Source organism: Puccinia triticina, chromosome 10A (assembly GCF_026914185.1).
Source record: "Puccinia triticina chromosome 10A, complete sequence".
Classification (NCBI taxonomy): Eukaryota; Fungi; Basidiomycota; class Pucciniomycetes; order Pucciniales; family Pucciniaceae; genus Puccinia; species Puccinia triticina.
In genome coordinates, this window is record NC_070567.1 from 6,647,241 (window position 1) to 6,670,077 (window position 22,837).

General features: G+C 45.5%; 2 protein-coding genes across 2 annotated transcripts; one reads left to right on the top strand and one right to left on the bottom strand.

Moving 5' to 3' along the window:
- Positions 1 to 353: 353 nt before the first annotated feature.
- Positions 354 to 745, top strand: PtA15_10A700 (uncharacterized protein; the record flags this gene model as incomplete). The annotated part of the gene is made up of 2 exons (XM_053160904.1): positions 354 to 620; positions 725 to 745. The coding sequence occupies 2 exons, from the start codon at positions 354 to 356 to the stop codon at positions 743 to 745; spliced, it is 288 nt and encodes a 95-aa protein (XP_053024831.1).
- A 3,952-nt stretch (positions 746 to 4,697) lies between these two features.
- PtA15_10A701 (uncharacterized protein) lies at positions 4,698 to 22,837 on the bottom strand (the record flags this gene model as incomplete). Its single annotated transcript, XM_053160905.1, has 12 exons — positions 4,698 to 4,712; positions 20,576 to 20,595; positions 20,713 to 20,767; positions 20,866 to 21,098; positions 21,198 to 21,385; positions 21,501 to 21,567; positions 21,657 to 21,816; positions 21,917 to 21,999; positions 22,104 to 22,354; positions 22,470 to 22,573; positions 22,653 to 22,688; positions 22,808 to 22,837. The coding sequence occupies 12 exons, from the start codon at positions 22,835 to 22,837 to the stop codon at positions 4,698 to 4,700; spliced, it is 1,242 nt and encodes a 413-aa protein (XP_053024832.1).

Genomic DNA, 22,837 nt, shown 5'->3' on the forward strand with positions numbered 1-22,837 from the left:
TTTCAGGGAAAGAGAGAGAGGACGGCTACTGCCAACTTGCTTCAGGTAGCTGACATACTTCGCAACGGCAATAACATCAAACTCGAGCGGTTAATAAAAGGGCTGGGTCCTTGAGCTTTCTTTGGTCATCCCATCTGCTTGCCTCCTTACTTCAGAAACAATCCAGGCGATTTTCTAATCATTTTGTTATTTTCATAGCATCCATCCCTGTCACCCATCACCTCAATCTCTACTATATCATTAAGTTTTAATTTTTCTTTCTACGAGATACCTTACTCGATCAGAAAACAAAAATGAGTTTCAAAAACCTTTCAATCTTGTTGCTGGTCGCTGTGGGATCTATCCACAATACGATGGCTTACCCGGCGGCCCCAGAATCCACAACTTCAGTTTTGGCTGATACCACAACCGCTCCAAAGCCCGCCGGAACAATTGGAACAGCTGGAACAACCGGAACTAGCGGAACGGCCGGAACGGGAGCGATTTTGGCCGAAAAGCCTGGGGCTTTGGGCAGCCCCACTGATCCAAAGGATAAGGATAAGGACCCCTTGGGGGCCAAAAAAACGGCGGCAGGTAAAGAGAGTGCTGCTGCTACTAAGATCAAGGCTGCAGGAATCACGGTATGTTTTTTTTTCTTCCTTCTGCGTCTCCCAGACTTTATTCGCCATTTTTCCGCATCTAAGCTGATTGGCTGGCACTCTTGATCCCCAGCAAGCTGAATTAGTCGAAGCATGCGCACCCTTAGCGAACGGTGGAAAACCTGGTGGAGCTGGTGGAGCTGGTGGAGCTGGTGGTGCTGGTGGCGCTGGTGGAGCTGGTGGCGCTGGTGGTCTCCCCGATCCTGCTCCCAAGAAGCCACCCACACCCACACCCGCACCGTCACTCACACCACCCGCACCCCAACCCGGAGGTGGTGGAAAAGAGGGCGGAAAAGGCGGAAAAGGCGGAAAAGGAGATGACGGTAAACCAGGGGTTCGTGAAATGACGATTAAAACGAAAGAAATGAATCTGGAGGATGTTGACTGACACGTCCACATTTTACTTGTCTGATGCTTTTAGGACAAACCGGGCGCTGCTTCAACATTATTGGGAAGCGCGACATCCGCAGCGGCTCTTCCAATTATTCTTTCAATCTCTGTAGGATGGCTCTTTGGTTGATAAAAAATGCTGGTCTTCTCATATCCTCTTTAGTTCCTGCAACCTTTAAGTACTATTGGTGTCAATGTTTGAGGCACTTTTTACTCCAATGTTTGAGGCAGTTTTTACTCCAATGTTTGAGGCAGTTTTTACTCCAAGAGAGCCCGGATAAGAACTATTGCATAGATCTCCGGACTGATCCCATTGTATCCCTGATATTGATGAAAGTGAAATATTGCCTGAACTTATTTTATTATCATTGTTTGACCCTCAGAATTCCTAAAATAACGTCTGAATGTGCAAGCTTGATCCACCAAAAAAAAGGATGAAGCTTTGAAGTCTTGCCACTCAGACTAACAGACAACTCAACATGGCTTGCCCGACCCGGCTCAAAGGCTCCAATGGGGCCTCTCTGGGCCTACGCCTCAACAGGGTGGCGGTACAGTCGTGGAGGCATGTGGCCGACTCTTGGGCAACCCCAGGGCCATGTGGCATAATCACCCCAAGGCGCCCCCCGTCCTGCCGGCGGCCAGCCTTGGCAACGCCACGATGAGCCCCAAGGGTCTCTTCTGAAAGAAATCAAAGGACTAAGAGCTTGTAATTAGATAAACATGTATATAATCTAATTAAAAGTATAAGAGCAATAATAGAAAGGATGAGTTACCTAAGAGCGGAACAAGTGACCGCTGTCTACTTTTCTAAGATAAAAGCAAATTCCTTTAAGGAATAAGACTGAGGATAGTCTTCCTGTTTGCTGGTAGCAAACTGTAGAGTCACACATTTGGTGTTAGCTCTTGCTGCGCCAGGATTAGAACAACCTCCTTGTCTTACTTGGATAGAGAGTTTTGTTTCTTATTATCCGGCCTATTTGGCTTCGGCAAAACGGCGTAGGAGTTGCGCAACAGCGTCTGTTTAAGATCAACATAGATGCAGCTCCTTTAGCCTTTTGTTTCTTTTAAATGTAGTGTTACACTTGCTGACTCACCTTTTTCCGTTTCTTCTCTTTGAGAAGATTCAATGGTTTGTTCGGTCTTTTCCTGTGTGTCTTTGACTACAGAAGGGAATGAAGCTTTTAGCTACAAGGGGTGCCAGATGGGGGTGTTGTGGTAACCCTGTTCCTGTTCATACTATCACCCTCACATCACCTAAACCCTTCATAAATACTTCATTATTACTTCATATTCAGATTCTACACCCCATTTTACCCCTAGTCACCCACTCATTTCACCTAGGATTTCCAAATGGATCAGCAGTTATTGGCATGTATAGTTTTGGCAGGTATTTTCTTCATACATATCCTTAGCATTATTACATACATCATTCATTAGTATCATAACGACATAGGACTGCAGATCTTGTAGAGGTAGTATATGTTGGTACACCTCACACCTGTGGATATAGCTCAACGGTAGAGCAACCCAGCATGCATCGGGGAGATGCGGGTTCGATTCCCCCTGTCCGCACTATTCCTTTTACTCGCTCTACAGGTTATGAGCCCAGCGCTATAGGCAGCTGCGTACCTGGGATGAGCCTCTGGGAGGATTAGTGGGCTCTGTCACCGGTGTAGGTGTACAGGGGGTGTGTAGAGGTAGTATATGTTGGTACACCTCACACCTGTGGATATAGCTCAACGGTAGAGCAACCCAGCATGCATCGGGGAGATGCGGGTTAGATTCCCCCTGTCCGCACTATTCCTTTTACTCGCTCTACAGATCTTACATAACTTCATTACTCATTTTACCCTTAACATGAATCAGCAGTACATTCCTTCATAGTTCCTGTAGCTATTATCAAATGCTCATCATTATTTCATCTTCTACGTAGTTACCTTTCATGTACACTCCTTGGTCATTGCACCTTCATCATTACTGCTCATCTTCAGATATTATTACCATGTGCTCATCATGTATCACCCCCCTGTAGTACTTCTCACATATATAAACACCCCTCTAGATGTTGTATTCCCCATCATGCACTTTCTACTAAATCCCCTCTGTAGCACCTTTTAAACATCACCCTTATATGCACTTTCACCCACTACACTTTGTATGCACTTTCCCCCACATACACTCAGTAGCACCTTTACACACCTCACTTAGATAACATTTCACCCCTCTGAAATATATCTCCCAGCATATATCTCATTACACATCTCAGAGTGACTCCCAAAAGAGCTTCTGCTTTTCCCCTTCTCACTTCTCCTCTCTCACTCAGTAGGATTGATACACCTCAACTCACTAGTGTTAAAGCCATCTAAGTCAAAGAGAATCATCAGCCACACCCTTTTCTTTTTCTTAGTGTAACCCTCTCTCCATCAGCATTAGTCAAGAGGGCAGCCTCACCAGCACCTGTAGCTTCTTCTACATTATTAGTAGTGTAGTTGACTATTTCCCCTCACAGCTCTTTCCTGATCTTTTAGGAGTTCCACAGCGTCCCTGGGGTGCCCAGGTCAATGGCAATCCCATGTTGCACATGAGGGTGTCACCTCAACGGTTGGCGCCCCGGTTCATGACAGGGGGCGTCACAATGACTGTGTGTCCTCATGAGCCCCAGTGGCGCCAATGTGGCGCCTGCACTGCTGGTGCGCCGGCTGGGCGCCCTGACTCTGCCCTGCTGTGTAGCAAATGAAATGCGCGAGGCAAGCGGAGTGGGTGGCGCGGCATGTAGCAACCATTGTGGCAAACCTTTGTAGTAGGGGCAACCCGCTGCCTTGGAGCATAGTAACCGGTACAGCCAGTACTCTACCCTCCATGGTACACACAACATACAGCATGGAGGGCGACGCCACCGCCACGCTGCTGCCTCGCGACTGCCCGCACAGTTCTTGTAGACATACATACCCAAAAACTCAAGGTGGGTGAGTTGGTTGGGGTATATAAACCTGGGGTTTGGATTTTTCTAACCCCAGGACGTTCTCTGCCACTGCACTTCCAGCTGGCAGCTTGTCCTCAACCCCTCCGCTGTTGCAATTGCGCAGTTTGAGGGTTAATTCTCAATGACCCCCCTTTGCAATTGCCTTAAATGCGGCGCACTGGGAGTTATCTGCCCAATACTTGCAACCTCTCTAGAAGAGGATGGGTATTGGTTTTGGTGTTGTTGTTTGACTTTTTTTTCTTCTTCTTTTTATCATTTTGTAGGGGAAACCCTTGATCTTTGTTTTTGTGATTGTCTGTCTTCAATAAACTTAGATATGTAGAAAGATTCTCCATGATCTTCTGCATCTTTTGTTCCCCCAACACCTAATCACCCAATGAGAATTGGTGCTGCTACAAAACATCAAAAAACAGCATTATTTGAAATTCTCTCAGGCCACAGGGTCGACATAGCGCGTAAGTCCCTGCGGGAAGGCTTCCCCCCTGCACAAAGAGAGGGGCTTAGTTAAGTTAGGACAAATTGTTGGTTTTGCGGACGCTAGCTACAAGACCGGTATCAATGCTACATTGTTTTCCGGCAGTCTGATCCAATACTACGGTACAGTAGGGTGGCAATGTCAAAAGCAGGATGATGAAGGTCCGGCTCTGTCAACAACTGAAGCCAAATGATGAGCCTGCTCCAAGACATCAGATCTTGCTTATCTGTCAAGATTCACAACTTGCAATAATTATTAGTAAGATGTGCTACATAGGGCGAAATGAAATGATGAGAAGAATTTTTATTAACTTCCCCGCTAAGCTACACCACAGGAGTGATTGAGAGAAGTTGGTATGTTGCCCAAAAAGTCGCAGGAATCACGCATCCTGTCAACCACTAGGACCCCAGGGGAACATTGTGGTTGTCTTGATGGCCGCAGGACAGATTTTAGACAGAATGTATTCACTGATGTCCTCATCAACCGCAATGGTTGTGGGATCTGGGGTTTCTGGGATGTCAAAGTCCCTTTGACGGAAGATTTGGCTTTGAGAGGACGATGGCCTCAACCCAGCCGTTCTCACCGCTTGACAAAACGTCAAAAAGAGGTTTTCATTAACCAAAACTTCTCTATGACAGTGAGGTCCCCCAACTTGAGCGTTGCTGGAACAGGATGGTCTGACCAACCAGTTCTGGAAGCTCAGGTTGCAGAAACTTTTTTTTTTTTTTTTGCTTTCCTGTGCCCACCTGCAAAGATGCATTGCCAAGTGAGCGTTCAAGAAGACAATTTGATTTTGAATTTTTTTTTCTTTTTTTTTTTTACCTTCACCAGGAAAAAAAAAGTAGTCACTTGATGGCAATTGACATGATGCAGCTTTCATTTCAGCTCCAACACTGCTCCAATGCTGCTCCTCTCCACCAGCACATCTAGGGCTCACATTGTTGTGAGTGTAAAAACCCTTACTTGTATTGCTCCTCCCCGACCTCCTCTTGAATCCCACAGGCTCCAAATGTGGAGTTTGTACACCCCACACTCCAACACCCCCCCTCAAACTCCACACCTCTACATACAACTTGATGACTAAGATGTGGAAAATAAAAGAAACAAGGAAGATAAAAAACAACCAAAAAAGAAAAATCGTTGATAACAAAAGATCATAAGATTTGAAGTAACCAATGAGATAATAAGAAAATAGAATGGAAATCAAGGGAAAATTTTGGCCATAGATGTTGAATGGAGATTAGCACGTAACAGTTTGGTAAAGAAATCGGCAAGATTGTTGGAAGTGGAGACCCAGTCAAGTTTGATCTTGTGCTCCCAAACAGCGTTGTTGACAAAAAAGAAATTTTGCTCCAGACTTTTCATTCTTCCTTTTGAAGCGTTGTCGTCAGATACCAAGACAGCGGCATGGTTATCACATTTGAGTACGATATCGGGATTCACTTTGAGAGACTTCAATATGGGAAGTAGAAAGAATAAAAAATCCACCGCCGATCCAATCGATATGAATTCCGCAGCGCAAGTCGACGTTGCTACAATCTTTTGTCTTTGAGAGCCCCATGCAATGGGACTGCCCAAAAATTTGATAATGAAACCCGAGGTGGATCGTTGAAACTCCCCCCCCCCCAGTTAGCATTGGACCAAGTCACCAACTTGTCATCGGAATGTTTGAGTCTAAGTTTCTTGTCACAAGTCGTCGCGAGATATTGGATGAGGTGTTTGAGTCCATCCAAGTGCGTCACGTCCGGGTTAGAGCTGAATCAAGCAAGGAAGTTCACCGCAAAACTAAGATCCGGCCTAGATCCAAGCGCGATGTAGTTGAGAGATCCAATAAAAGACTGATATAGCGTTGCGTTAATTGGCTCATCGGATGATGTTGAGAATTTGTCTCCAGTAAGTGGAGTGTAAGTCGGGATGATGCTGGATTGAACCTCAGATTGGAATTTATTGATTGTCTGGTCGATTAACAACGGTTGACTCAGAAGAATGGTGTCGTTTTCATATTCCATCTTGATTCCCACGAGTTTGTCCGGACGGTCTTCCCACTTTACTCGGAGATTACTTTCAAGATTTTGTCGAAGATTTTGAAGAGCGGAATTGTCGTTGCTGAATACAATCCCATCATCCACGTGGATCCAAATTATGATAGTCGAGTTCCCTTTTTTATACCTATACAAACATTCCTCCACTTCATCACAGTCAAAACCCCAGTTCAGCAAAAGTCCCTTGAAGTGCTTCCACCAGCAGCGGCTTGCTTGGCGAGTTCCGTACAATGCTTTCTTCAGTTTGAGGACCTTCCCTTTCAAGTGAGGAAAAAGTTCAGTAGGTGGATCGACATACATGGTCTCGTCAATGGGACTATGAACGAAAGCGCCCGTTATATCAAACGAATTGATCTTCCATTTGTTCAAGATTGCTAGAGTGAGGAGTAGTTGTAATGTGGTTAGAGATGCCGTTGGTGCGAATGTCGACTTAACATCCCTTCTGATTCTCTGTTTGAAACCCCGGACCACAAATCTGGCCTTGAGTCTTTCGACGGATCCGTCAGACCAACGTTTGATGTCAAATACAAATCTTGTGCCTATCAAGTATTTCTTCTCTTTTTCTTCAACATCGAATGTGTCGATCTGCTCTAGTTGTTCCCATTCAGATAAACATGCTGCTCGCCAGCTTTCTCGTTCAGGGCACAGGAGCGCGTGTTTCAAGCTGGTAGGAATATCGGCGTCAGATATTGCTTGGATGTCCTCGATTTGGTTATCCTGGGCTTCACAAGTTTCTTTGGTTGGTTCCTGGCCGAGACGGAGGGTCCTACGGACAGATAAAGTGTTAGGAGATGTTTTTGGAGAAGGAATGATTGGTTTCCCTTGAAAATCTAAAAACTCAGCACACTCTGAGTTGATGACCTTCTGAGTCGTCGGATTCCAGAAAAACCACCCTCGCTCGTCATCTTGGTAGCCAACAAGGTAGCCAATCCATCCACGCGTGTCGAGTTTGTGGCGCCGTTCTCTTGGAATATGAATGCAAGCTTTGGTCACTGCAAGAAAAACTCTAGAAACTGCTTGCAGTTGAGATGCAAGATCTCAAGGCAAGCTGTGCCTCATGCAAGAATCAATCACTGGGTGATTCAATTTCCATGCACATTGCATAATTTATGCAAGAGGGAGTCTAAGGTACAAAAAACTGAGTACAGGCTCCAAAATACTGAGTTGATACCTGTGCAAATTCCCCTTTCATGTGAAAATTCCCCTTTCATGTGCACATACCCCTTTCATGTTCACATATCTCTTTCATGTGCGTGTATCCCTTTCATGTGCGTGTATCCCTTTCACAATGTGTACATACCCCTTTCATCATGCTTTCATGACCCTTTCATGTTTACATTTCCCCTTTGAGTTTTTTACATCCTTTTCAACCCTTTCATCATTCAGGTTTACATACCCCTTTGATGTTTACATATCCCTTTCATGTGCAAATACCCCTTATTGCACATACCCCTTTCATGCATACATACCCCTTTCATGAATACATACCCCTTTCATGCATACATACCCCTTTCATCATGTGTACATATCCCTTCTATGTGTTAATACACCTTCTCACATTCCCCTTTCATGTGTACATATTCCTTTCATATGTACATATCCCTTTCATGTGTACATACCATTTTTATGTTATTCTGGCTGGATTCAATGGCACACGGAGTGTTTTCTAAAAGAAAATAAAAGGGTGCTCAGGAGGATGCTCATTTGCAAGGTTGAAAATTTGTCTCAGCCTACTGCATGAGCTCTACAGCATGTTAAGCATTGAGTTGCTGAACAAGGTGCACACTGAAGGTGCACCAGCATGGAATTTGGGTGCTTGACTCCAGCTTGAGCTGAGGCTTGATTCAAGCTTGCTGCATCTCAACTGCAAGCAGTTTCTAGAGTTTTTCTTGCAGTGGGTGCCAAAAGGATAGAAGGAAGATGCCGAAGGTTCTTGATTGGACCATAACTCGAGTGGACTGGATTTGCACCGAGAGTTGGGAATTCGATTAATCAAATAACACGCACATCTGTACGCGTAAGACCAAAGTGAATCCGGTAGAGAAGAATGCCTGAGTGTAGTCCGGGCGATGTCACCAAGCGTGCAATTGAGTCTTTCCGCCTCGCCGTTCTGCTTGGGAGTATATGGAGATGTGAATAAAAGGGATGTGCCAACAGATGATAGGTAGGATTCAAAGGACCGGGTAGTGTATTCTTTGGCATTGTCGCAGCGAATGAATTTAGGAGCCAAATTAAAAAAAGAAATGAGACGTTTGATTAGAGCAATGATGATTGTGGGAACCTCCGAGCGATTCTTCATGGGAAATACAAAAGAATATGTTGTCGCATGATCCCGGACTGTTAAGAGAAACCGATGTCCACTGATATCCGGGTCGAGAGGACCCAGCACGTCCGTTACTAGCAGATCAAGTCAATTGTTCATTTGGATTACCTCCGGGAGATGATGACGTCGACGTTCGCTTTTGCATTGTTTGCACGTCTCGCAAATGAATGGGGTCCAGGACTTCAGATCGAATGATGGTACAAAGCGACGTAAAAAATCCTTCACCGTGATATCAGATACATGGCCTAGCCGGCAGTGCCACTCGTAAGACGGAGAAGAGATTTGTAAGTTGGGAGAGAGAGATCGGGCAGAAGGGAAGATCGGTTGAAACGAATTTTCGGACACAATCCAAGACCGGTTTTGATATTGAGCAGTAAAGGAAAGAAAAGGAGAACGAAGTCGAATGTCATTGTTCGGCAAGAATTCTGGCCGAAATCCCAAGTCGATGAATTGACCAAGACTAAGAAGCGTGCCCTTCATTTCCGGGCTGTACAGTACCCGTGGAACCGCTAGGATACCAGCCCCACTGGTTATCTTGAGGTGACCACTGTGTGTCGCGAGCATGAAACCCGAGGCAGACGCTAAGTTCAGCCTGACTGGAGGAGATAATTTTGAGAGATAAGAAAATTGATGAACAGATTGGCTCACGTGATGGGTCGCTCCAGAATCCAAAACCGTGCCTGCGCCAGCGGCACCTGTTGCATCCGCCCCCACTGCCGATCAAATCGCCGGATTCTCCTCAAGTCTAGTGGGGGGGTCGTTCGGAGGTGCGGCTTGACGGGCAAAACCGGAAGCGGGGCGAACAGGTGTTGGGGTATTGGGAAGTTGCAGGCCGGCGTCTCTGTGGAGGGTCGGGCAAGTCGATCTCCAGTGTCCCAAGACCCCACAATAGAGGCATGGCCTGCCGGTGAGAAGGTTTGGATCGCTTGGACCGGTGTTTCCTTTTCGGATATTGTTGATCGCTGCCGCAATGTCGTTGATCGTCGGATTTCCTGGAGTGCCGATGTTCGGATTGCGTGGAGGATTGTTCCCGGATGCCGGTGGACGTGCTTGAGGTGGCGGGCGTTGTGATCGGTCCTGTCTTGGTTGCTGGTTAGTTGCCGGCCGGGGTGCTCCCCACTGAGTGTTTTGTGGCTGATTCTGCCAAGTGCGGAAGACCGCCCGTACCGTCGCAGTAGACGAATCAAAACAAACTGTTTCACCATAGGCTGACGTAAGGATAGCTTGAATGTCTCTCGCCGAGACGTCGGGTTTCGCGCCAAGTTGCAAAGAAATGTTTTGAAAAAGTTGCGATCGGGACATGGACGGGGGAGGCGGCACAACGGACTGGAGTATAAGACTTTCCACGAGGGGAGAGAGAGACGCTCCAACCTTCTGTAAATCAGAGAAGATGTCAAAAATTTTGTTGAAGAGGCCAGGTATTTGCAAAGGATCTGTCGATTGTCCCAAGACCCGTAATTCCATAAGTCTGTCGACGAGTTCCATTTGTCGGAATCGTATGGTTCCTTGGAAATTGGTTTCAACCGCTGTGTAAGCCTCAGTTCCCATTGTGTATCGATCCACAAGCAACGACAATTCATCGTGTACCGTGATTTGAATAAGAAAGAGAAGGCAAGTATTTTCTTGAGTCAACAGTTTGGCGAAGTTTTCAGTTTTGTCAAAAAAGTTCGCGTGACCGAGCGTGAGAAGAATGACTCGGGTGAGGCCCTGTTTCCATTTATTGAAATTCAATCCATCAGCCGATAGCAACTCCACGTCCTGTTTGTAAATACTTGGCTGTTGGAGGAACTTCGTTCTTGGTGATATGTCTACGGTGTTGCTTTGTGACATGGGCGGAATGGGCGATTCGGGGGTATGAATGGGTTCCGAAGTCGTTGATGACGATTCCGATGAATATTGAGGAGGGCTCGTACCCCGCGGTATGTTGATCTTTGGTCAATATCCCGGTTGTGGAATTAATTGGTTGATAGGAAGTCCAAAAGGGTTCCTGACTATGCCATCGTCAGATGAGATTGAAGTCAATATTAAAGCACCTTCTTCAATGTGTCGAGTTACTACTTTAGAAAATATGTAAGATACCGCAGAAATGAAAGGTGAAGGCGGACAATCGTGGTTTGTCGGGTCTGTTTTCTCTTCGACCGGGGAAGGTGGTAGTGGTGGCAATTGCAAGAGTGCTTTATAGGCCTTTGTTTGTTTCGGTCGTTTAGCTCTAGTCGTTGGTGGTAGTAAGCCTGCGAGTGCCGGTTTATCTCTGTGGGTTTTTACCATGCAAAGTTGATGCCGATGTCGATCAAAAGTCGGTAGAGAAGGTTAGTTTAGGTTCGAGCAGGTGACTCTTAATCTGTTGTGAGTGTAAAAACCCTTACTTGTATTGCTCCTCCCCGACCTCCTCTTGAATCCCGCACGCTCCAAATTTGGAGTTTGTACACCCCACACTCCAACACACATGACAGGTTTCAGGAGCAAAGCACTCAATGTGACAAAACCAGATTATCCTCAGCTTTGGCCCTGGATGTAAGAGTCCCGTTGGACTCTTCACTAAAGACTAAGAATGGCGCTGAGAAACTTGTCTCGAGGATTTCTAGTGCCCAACTGTGTTATTTATTTCAAAGGGAGAAGAACTAGCACGGAGAGATCAACATCTCTCTAACAAAGGGAAGAGGAGAAGAGAGAAAGAGAAAAGGGAAATACATACCTAGCACGGAGAGATCAACATCTCTACCAAGCTGGGAAGGCGGGGAGGAACAACTATATGGGTCCCGCGGTGGGACTTGTGATATTTATGTGACACCCCAGGAGGGGGGCTCACACTGGCCCAGCTGATGCTCAGTGTTTATCCTGGCTCAGCTGATGCTCAGCTTTTGCCCTGGCTCAGCTGATGCTCAGCTTTTGCCCTGGCTCAGCTGATGCTCAGCTTTTGCCCTGGCTCAGCTGATGCTCAGCTTTTTCCCTGGCTCAGCTGATGCTCAGCTTTTGCCCTGGCTCAGCTGATGCTCAGCTTTTGCCCTGGCTCAGCTGATGCTCAGCTTTTGCCCTGGCTCAGCTGATGCTCAGCTTTTGCCCTGGCTCAGCTGATGCTCAGCTTTTGCCCTGGCTCAGCTGATGCTCAGCTTTTGCCCTGGCTCAGCTGATGCTCAGCTTTTTCCCTGGCTCAGCTGATGCTCAGCTTTTGCCCTGGCTCAGCTGATGCTCAGCTTTTGCCCTGGCTCAGCTTTTGCCCTGGCTCAGCTGATGATCAGCTTTTGCCCTGGCTCAGATGATGCTCAGCTTTGGCACCAGCCACCTGATGATCATCTTTGGCCCTGGCGCAGCTGATGCTCAGCCTTGGTGGTGGCTCAGCTGATGCTCAGCTTTGGCCCTAGCCTAGCTGATTTTTGTATCTGGTCCTTTCCAAGATTATGCCCATCTTTGTCCCTGGCATGGCTCAGCTGATACTTGGGGCCAGCTGGCCCAGGACTAGGTCAAAGCTGAGCATCAGATGGGACAGGAAGGCTGAGAAAAGACTGGTACAAATCTGAGCATCAGCTGCCCCAGGACTAGTAAAAAGCTGAGCATCACTTGGGCAAGGATATTGAACAAGTGAAAAGAAAGGTCCAAGTGAAGTGGGTGTTGAACCCACAACCTCGTGTACTGTGAGAGTCAAACTCACATACTCAGCGGGGTGGTTTAATTTTACAAGTTGTATTTTACAAGGTACAAGGCCTTGTAAAAAAGGTCCTTGTAAAATTACACATTGGGGGGGTGATGTGTAATTTTACAAGGAGTTGTCCAAATCTTGACCTTGTAATGGAAGTCCTTGCAAAAAAGACTTTGTAAATTTCCACCTCAGATTTTCCATGTGTAATTTCACAAGGTATATTTTTTCAAGGGGTGACCTTGTAAGAAAATGACCTTTCAAAATTGCACATTTTTAGCAAAATCTTGAATTTTACAAGGGAAATCTTTTAAATAGTAAAACACCTTGCAAAAGCACCTTGTAAAAATCAATGAAAGTGGTTAGCCAAGTTAAATTTACAAGGTTTCAAAAAACATTTACAAGGTTATTTTGTCCCCCACCCCTCCCTTTTTTTTTTTTTTTTTTTTTTTTTGAAAAACAACTTCAAACTGCAAAATGTGCCTAAGTTAACTGGGTGCCTCCCCCTGGGGATGACTTAGAGCCCTACAGGTTATTTTGTCTCAAGAGGTTGTAAGACCCCTCACCAGGAAAAAATAATGATCACTTTTCTGCAAGTGACACAGCAAAGAACAAAGGGGCCTTTTTACTATTTTATGTCACTTGTAGGCAAGTGATCATTGTTTTTTCCTGGTGCCTGTGCCTTGGGTTTCATAAAACTTCAACAAGACCCAACTCAGACCAAATAGTCATGTTGCCTCCTCCCCTCCTTAGAAAATGGGAAGTTACACTATCTATGTCCCTTAGATGTCATTTAGTTATCCAGTGCTATGTGTTGTTAAAAACAACATAAATAGAATCTGTGGGTGCCAAAAGAAAGCTTGAATGTTTCTCAAAAGGATGGGACCTAATTTCTTCAAAGAAACTCCTGTTTTTGATTTTGAAATGTCAATTATGTCATCAAAAATTAGTTATAATCTAGTCTAAGTTACCCAGATACCTAATTTTTGATCTTAAAAATCCAAGTTTATTAAAGACACAGTTTTTCCAAAACTAAAAAAATCAAGATCAAGGGTCTTCCCTTACAATTACACAAAATGAAGAAAAAAAAAATCATGGGTTTCCCCATTAACAAAATCTCAAAAAATAATGCTGGGTTTCCCCATCACAAAAAAGACACAAGCAATTTCTCAAGCTAGCCTTCCAACAGCGGCAAAGCCGTGCCCACAGGCTCAACACCCAGCCCGTGACAAGCGCACAGGTCAAAAGTGATGGACGTTGTGGAACTACTCAAATGAGAGAAGAGCTGCCTTCCTGACTAATACTACTGGGGATGAGTGTAACACTAAGAAAAAGAAGAAAGGTGTGGCTTTTCTACTATAATCTTAGACTGACTAATACTATGAGCTGACTACTTGTACCTGTAGGGTATGAGGAGGAGTGGAGGAGTAGTGGGGGGCAAAGATGAAAGGTGATGTGCAAATGTGAATGATATATACAGGGGGATATATTTCTGGTATGTATGAAAGTGTATAAGATGTGTGAATGGCAATGTTATCTAATGGTGTGGTGAAATATGTACTGATGAAGGTGTATCTAATGGTGTGGTGAAAAGGTCATACAGGGTGTATGGAGTAGAAATTCAATGTGGGGATACAACATATAGAGGGGAGTATATATGTGAGGAAATACAACAAGGGGAAATCATGATGAGCACAATGTAACAAGGTCTGAAGATGAGCAATGATGAAATGTTGAAGTGAAGTAATGATGAGCACTATGTAATGTAATGATGAAGTTATGTAATGATGAGCACTATGTAATGTAATGAGAAGTGATGTAATGATGAGCACTATGAAATGTGTAATATATGTAGCTATGGTGATGATGACTGTAATATTTAATGTAGATGAAATGTAAGAAGCAGGAAAGTACCAATGAAACTGTATATGCTAATAACTTCTGATCCAAAGGGAATTTCAGGGTGGTATGAGTGAGTGACTAGGGGTAAAATGAGGTGTAGAATCTGAATCTGGAATAATAATGATGGATATGTGAAGGATATGTATGATATGAGAATGGTGATATGAGTGGGAACAGGGTTACCACACCGGATAAGTCATCCCGGGCCACGACCAAGTATTTCCATTTCCCCGCTTTTATGTGTACAGCGTTGATACTAACTCGTCCAAATATAGTAGATTTACCGGTCACATGTTTTAGCTCCATTGGTTTGGTGGAACTCCTCTTTTGGCAGGCTTCGCAAGACTGAACCCATTCTACGACGTTTTTCTTCATGTTAGGCCACCAGAATCGTAACTTGCAGCGCCGATAAGTTTCTTCAACGCCCCTATTCCCAAGTTGCTCATGCAAGATGTCCAGAATAAATTTTTGGTTCTGTCGGACAGAAACTACAATCTGAGGAAAAGGTTTGTTGCGGTGTTTTAATTTACCGTCTGAGACAAAGAAAGTGGCTGATTTATGTTTGATGGTCTTCCATTCCTCATCTGAGCATTCCCTAGGTCGCTCCAATGTGGACAAATATTGCTGCAAGAGGTCCCAAATTCTGTCCTGTTCAAATTGTCGATTTTCCACCCCCAAATTAAGAGTGTTGACCTCTTTTACACCAAAGCCTGGGTGTGGCTTGATCCATTTTTCATCTTCGTCGAAATCTGGTTCGTTGTCTTCTGTACTGTCCGGCGGTCTGCGGGAAAGTCCATCTGGCATTGTAAAGGTCTTGCCAGGTACATGGGTTAATTTGTAAGAAAAGAGTTGGATAAAGGAAACCCATTGAGTCATTGGCGCATTCGGCAAGGAAGGTGAGTTTATCATTTCAATTAGACTCTTTGCATCAACCATTAATTCGAAATGTTGACCCCAGAGTTGAGTTTGCAGCTTTTTAAGGATTTTTGCAACGCCACAGAGTTCCAATTTAGATTGAGAGTACCGGGATTCCACCGGCGAAAACACCACAGATTCGTACAAGACAGGGCGGTCTTTTCCCTGATGAACTTGCATTAATACCGCACCAGCAGCAATAGAGCTTGAATCTACAGCCAACTTGATTTTACCGGCACCATTTGTATAGTCCAATTTCTTTAGAGTGATGTCACGTCCAATTATTTTCTTGAAATTATCAAAAGCAGTTTGGCATTCCTCAGTCCAGTCCCAGTCCGCATCCTTTCGTGTGAGTTTCTGCAGGGGCGCAGCAATTACAGAGAAATTTTCGATAAACATCCGTACATAAACGCAGATGCCTAAGAATCCGCGGACTTCGGTTGGGTTCCTAGGGATTGGCCAAGTTTTCATCTTATTCAGCTGCTTCTTTGAGATTTTTCTTCCTTCCTTACACACTACATGCCCAACAAGATCCAAGGCAGGTACACAGCAGGCAAACTTCTTTCCAGAAACAGTGAGTCCGGCTTCCTTGATTCGAAATAAGATTTGCTCCAAAGTGATTGCGTATTCCCAGATAAAGTGTCTGATCTCGCTATTTTCCTTTAGTACTTCATGATTGTAGTCCGAAACTGGCCCTTTGATTCCTCCGTCGTCAATAAAAATACCAACATTATTGGGAATTTCATCTTGAAGTATCCACATCATCTGTGCTTGGTAGACTGCCACCGAATTCGTCGCACCTTGCGGTAATCGAGTCAGTTGAAAACGTCCTAAGGGCGTTTCAAAAGTAGTAAGAGGTCGAGATTGTACGGCCAGCTCCTGCTCATTGTAGCCTCCCATGATATTGCCCAATCCATAGCAAGCTCTTCCAGTAAAGGATTCAATTAGTTCCTCAGGTGATGGCGGTAATCCAGCGTCTTTTATAGTGACTTTATTCAATTTTTGCAGATCATGGACGACTTGTAACTTCCCATCTTGCTTGGCGACACAGAAAACCGGGCTTGGGTAGCTAGAACACAATTGTTCATAGAGTCCCGTCCGAATTCGCTCCCAAATTAATTCAATGTACTGATCTCGAATGGCCTGTGGAATTGGGATAGGCTTCTGTTGCCATGGTTTGTGCGGAACTACTGGTATGATGTAAGGTTTACCGTAAGTATGTTTAAGTAACCCCCGCTCTTCTGGGTCAAACGCAAAAGCGGCCTCTCGGATTTTGATGACGTGTTTTAGTAGCTGAAGTTCTTGGTCTGATAGAAAATTCTTTGGTCCAAAATTTACAACTTTAAGTCGTTCCTCGGTTATTTTTGCAGTTGGTGTAAAAGTTGGTGGATGAGGAGTAAGTGGTGTAACATAGGGATCCCTAGAAAGCGGCGGTAGAGTGAGGGGAAGGTTGATATTCTGAGGCATAGGTTTGTTGACTGGCTTTACTTTCTTTGCTGCAGTTTTATATTTGGCCGCGTTGACTGATACCAAAGGCTTGGCTTTGTCCAGAACAAAATTTGATGCCGTAGCTACGTTAGAAGTTGTGGTAGCATTGGTTGGAAAGTCGGTCTCCCATTTTTGATTGGTTGGCGTAATTATTGGGACTAAGTAAGTTCTCCCTTTGTCATCATTAATAGACAGGGTCTCGCCACCACCTTCCATATATTTCATACTTGCTGAGACGTCAATTAGGAATGGCTTTCCCAATATAGGCTGTACGTCCGCGCTAGAAACCCAGAAATGGACTGTCTTGAAGATATTATTAATTTGGACTCAAACTCCCTCCGCTATACCCAGAATTCGTTGCGGTGACCTCCAATACCTTTAAGGTTCATTCGCCGTTCTGTGACAATTAGGCCAAGCTTTGTGGTTAAACCTTTTGGGAGTACGTTGACCATTGATCCGTTGTCCAAAAGAAGTTGAACCTCCTTTCCGTTAATTCAAATTTTAATGTATCCTAATGGGCAGGCATAATGCAAGCTGTGGGGCCTCTCGAATTCTTCTTCCTCCTTGGAGTCAATATCGCCAGCACTGGTCATCTTTTCGGCTCCTTCTATTGGCACCTTCTTGCGAGATATTTTCTTTTTGAAGGCCTCCGTCACACCGTTGGAAATAGCAAAGATTTCTCCAAAAGACAGCTCCATTTTTCCTTCTGTAACCATTTGTTGCACAACACAATCTTCAGCCTCCAGAAATTCTTTAGCCATTGGTTTCTCCAGGTAAGTTTTACGAGCCGGTTTTTCCTTAGGTTCCTGAGCACTGAGTCCTGGGTGCTTGAATTGTACCTTTTTTGAAGTGTCAGGTTGCTTAGAGTTCTGCTCCTTATATACTGGAAAAGGGTCGTAGTCGTCCTGACGTGCAATTTCCATGATCCTCTCTGCTTCTGTATCCATGACTTCATCTTTTTCCTTGCGTACTCTTTTATTGGAAGTTGGGGTCCCCGGTATTTCCCTCCCGCTCCTCATGCGTTTAGCGGCATCCGTTTCGTAAGTGCTGACGTCCTCTGGTTCACATTCCTCTAGTTTTCCATAAGACGTGTGTGGCTCCGCCGGGGCTTCCTCCTTCTTTATTTGAGTTCCGGTTGGTAGATTAATTACTCCAGGCGGCGGAAAGTTTTTGCTGAATTTATCCACAACAGCCTTCATTGGACGAGATCGGTCCCAGTGAACTACAACTCCTGTTGGAAGCTTAATTTCCTTCCCTTCGCGGTATACCTTCCGGTCGTATTTGTCCTGGGCGTATAATGGGCAGCGGTAAATTGTATGTCCAGACGCAAAACAGTAGTTACACTTCAAGGCGGATGGTGGTTGGTCGTATTGCGCGGGTTTATAGGGTACGTGGGAAGATGAAACAAATGGTGATGGTTTCTGAACGTTCCAACTAGCCAGGGTCCTGGTGAGATCATCCACTTCTTTGTTTATTGGCGGGTTCTGCTGCCTTGGCGCTATTTTTGGTGCATACTGTTGCGTAGATGGCGGCAAAATTTCTCCAGTAATTTCTTCATCCAAAATCGATATGGTGCGTAGTTCCTTTTGAATATATTCCATGATAGTACTGTAAGGTGGCAGGATGTAAGATCCATCAACGGCCCGGCGCATGCAATTGTCCCAAATAAGTTCCTTGGAGACGGCGACTCTAATTGGGTGAGTCAAACAGTTGAGTATTGCATGGCGAATTTCTTCAGCACTACTCATGTGTTGACATCTAACAAGGTAGGCTACAATGTTGTCCAAACGAAGGCTAAAGTCCTGGAATTCCCTTTCATTCTTGATTCCGGCGACACGTGCGGCAGTAATTAGGTTGTCCAAATCGTTACGGGGTATTTTAATAATGGCTGCATTTTTCCCCAACGCTGAACCAGGCTTTCCTTCAATTTTTCCCAGTCGTGGTTGAACCTTTCCGCCATGTCCTGAACTTCTTTCACAAGTGTTTCGCCCTCCAAGAAGAAAATTATTTGTAAGGCAATATCCGATCCTTGGGCTCCATCGATTTGTGCGGCGTACTCCAAGCGTTTGATGAAGTCACTAACATCCATGTTTGATCCGTCAAAAAATAATCCTTTGGCTTGGGACTTGATTTTAACAGGTTTTCTTCCAAAGGGTTCGGGATTATAGGCTGGTAAGGTGATTTAGTTTCCAAGAAGTGCGGGACCTGTTGAGGAGCTGTTTTTAACACAGGGATTCCATAGTTTTGTCCGGCGGCAGGTTGATTTTTGTAGGGGTTCTGGAGTCAAACGTGAGGTCCAAGCAAGGGTTCCAAGGCTGCGCTTTCCGGGCTGACTTCTCTTTCGCGAAATGGTCCAGCTGGCTGGAGCTGGTGTGATGTCACTTGTCACCAACTGCCTATTTTATTTTCCTGGTGCTTTGATGTTTTCTTTTGTGGAACAGTGGAAGAAAACTGGTTTGCTTAGGTATTAAGTGTGCAATTCCACATGATTGGTATAGCCAGTCACAGTGGGCAATTGGATGTTGCACGCAGCCAGCAGCAAAACCCAAGTAAAGGGGGTCCCTTTGGCTTGGGTGTGGCTGCGGCCTGCGTGCAACATCTGATTGCCCGCTGTGAGTGTTGTGTAGTATATACTACAGGCATGTAGCTGTTGCTGCAGGATGCAGCATCAACCTGTCGTTGCAAGCTCACGTGACTGCGCAAGTAGGCGCAGTCACTGCGGCCGCGACCCCAAATGCAACGTCAGGTGACGCTGTGGGCCGCAATTTGCCCGTAGTGATAACTGGGAAGAAACACCTCGGAAGGAAGCCTTCTGGGAAGAATGGGCTGTGGGTTCGAGCCCGCGGGAGTTCCTGTTGTCTATCTGCACTTACGGGATTGACCTGTTGCCAATGTTGTGGGCTCGATCCCTTGACGCGCTTCTAGAGCGCGGAGGGAAAGGCGTCAACTTGACGTTGCCGGAGTGATTGGCAAATGAAGGTGCGGAACCCTTGTTGGTCCAACAACGTTGGCGCACCCGGCCCTCTTCGCCGGGATGCGGTTGTGACAACTGAAACCACGCCAACCAATCCTTTTGTGGTAATTTCTGACCGCGTCAGAAGGTTGCCCCCTGCGGAGGAAAGCAACGTTTGGGGGACGCGAAGGCGGAGTGTCAACAGAACGTTGACCTGCTCCTGTGGTGTACACATTGCTCAAAGATAGGCTCACCTAGTTCACCGCCGACCATCATACTGTACACCAAGGGGCGGGTTTCTGGGAAACCGCCCCATCCGATGGACGCTACAGGGCAAAAGCATCAGCATCCGATGGACGCTTCCAGGGCAAAAGCATCACTTGGACGGTTTCCAAAAGCGTCCAAGTGCCGTTTTGCTGGCCAAAGCGTCATTTGCCAAGAAATAGCATCCAATGGACAATCTCTTCCAGGAGTGTCCGATGGACGCTTTTCACGCAAATGTGCGCTCCGACAATTGGACACTCCAGCCGGAGTGTCCGATGGACACCAAACAAGTTGCCCAGCGGACACTCTGGGTTGAGAGTGTCTAATGAACACAAGAAACACTGTGCATCAGACACCCTTGATTCATCATGAGGGTGTCCAATGGACACCAAAAAAAAAACCCTCGGACACCCTTGATCAATACTGTGCAATTGATCAGGAGTGTCCGATAGACTGTTGGAAGGCAAAGGGGTGTCTTCGATTGCAGTCTTTATGTGATGAAGTTGGGCAGGATTGCAGGTGTTGTCTACGTGGCGTAGTCGGGAGATTTTGTATTTTTTGAACATACCCAATAATCAGCTTTATAAACTTCATACAAAAATAAAACAAAAATTTTGACATCAGCTGCAATTATATAATAATACAATGAATGTAGGAGGTGTCCATGCTATTCCAACAAGCAATGTAAAAGGAGGGCTGAGGTACCTTGTTGTAAATTATTATGTGGATTACCTGCATAGGTGGTCTCAATGACTCTCTCCTTTATAAATGAAATATATTCATCGGAAAATATAATGTCAAAGGATTGTAAGCCAATTTGAAATGTGAAACTTTATAACAAGGATTGTATGGACGTACACTATCGTGTTCGAATGCAAATCCAATCTTTTTACAAAGCTCTTTGATCTCGCAGACGTCCAACTCGATCGAGGTATCCCTGGGATTGGATGATGATTCGTAGTGCCAAAGTGTCGGTCCAAGGTTGATCCATATGCCATTAGATTTCAATATCGCATAGATTATTCTGAGGTATTGGGTAATGTTTTGGGCGGTATCGAGGAAGAAACAAGTGACTATGGCATCCCATTTTTCTATCATGTAACGCCATCAGTGTACGGTTTACCAATTCGACGTTTTCTTACTCATGATCTATGATACTGTAATATAGGAAGGATAGCGACTCGACTGACCATGTTCATCTGGATTCGAGAAAATCTCAGTGAACTCACCGACGGAGATCCCGAAATCTTGTCGGTTCAAAACCTCTGGGACGATCACATCGGGAAATCTAACTTCTTTGAGCAAGTGATCGATCGAAGAAAGATTTGAAAAGGAATGGATGAACGGGAAGATGCTCCATTGATCAACTGCTTCAGAACTGAGATTTTAGCGCGGGGTGGGAGAGAGAAAGGAGGGCGATGAGGTCAGTTTTTGATAACAATTGACGAGAAATTGTTTGACATGGTGATTAATAGTAAGACAAGTGGACATACTGATTGAGGACCAGGTTCGAGGCTAGCAGCATTTGATATGAAACTTCGTTTCCTTGGGCAGTGAAACCTGGGTAGACAAATGAGAAGAGAGGTTCAAGAGGCGTGGCCGTCAGAATTGATCGAAGATCGATCGGGATGAAAAAAGAGATGGCTCACCACGATTGGCGATTTCCCAAACCAGCCGAGCGAGCCCACTGCCTGGAACTAAGACTCGGATGTCACTCCTCCGGGACCCGCCGCCAGCCAAACGCTCATTCGCGAATCGATCCAGTCTATCTAAGATCGGTGAATAGCACGCTTCCCGCTCAGCCGAACCCTGAAGTCATAAAGATCGGGAACCAGTGTGTAACTTGTTCCAGCTGCCCCTCCAAATTAAAGAGCTGCGTTGAATGATAAGGTTGAAAGAAAAATCGTACCACGGTGCTCCAGTCCCTGACTAGTTGGCGAAGAGTGCTGCGTACTTTCTCGGCATCCAATGCGCTAACTCGAGGCTCGTGCTCTGGTTCAAGTGAAGACCAAAAGAAAATGTTAGTTTGCTGGTTTTTTAAAGGAAAGGTAGGAACGAAAGAAAGAAAGCCACGCAGGGTATAACAAACACTTCACCTGGTTCTCGTTCTACAGGTTCGACTGAGGTTGGAGCCGAGAGATCAACAAGGACGTCTTGAGAGGGAAGTTTTGGAGCCAATCCGCTCTGTTCACCTTTGAAGACGATTTCGTCCAGAGTGTCAGCATTCCGACGGATCCGATCATCGACTTCGTTTAACTTGAGGGGATATTCTTCCAGTAGACCTTGGTCCCTCAATGGCAATCTGTAGTAGTCTTTCCTTCTTCGGTTGTTGGTAGCGAGTGAATATCTGAAAGCACATCCACATCCAAAGAAGAGAAAAAACAAGCAGGTCAATGAACACACTCTAAGAACCGCTCAGATCTTTACAGCTCGTACACATGGGGGATTGATAGGATAATGACCTTCGATATTCATCAAACGCGTTGATGATCCTACGGTAATGTGCGAACTCAGCCGAGAGACCCTCGCCTGGGTTGGCCTCCTCAGTCTGGTGATTCATTTCGACCTGAAATCAACAGAGAAGACGAAGTAAGAGGCTGGAGGGGAGGCAGAAGAGGGCCTTGTTCAAGTTGCTGGTCACTCACCGCTGATGGTTGCGGGGCCAGTCTGGCTGAAATTAGCTGGAGGGAAACAGATCGGATCGACCCCAGCGACTGAACTCGGCTACATAACGGCGTCTTTCAAGTTCTCGCTTTGGAGAGAACGAGCCGGGGATCGATATAAATACATATTTACATACCACTCGGGAGTCTTCCACAAGAGAAGTCAT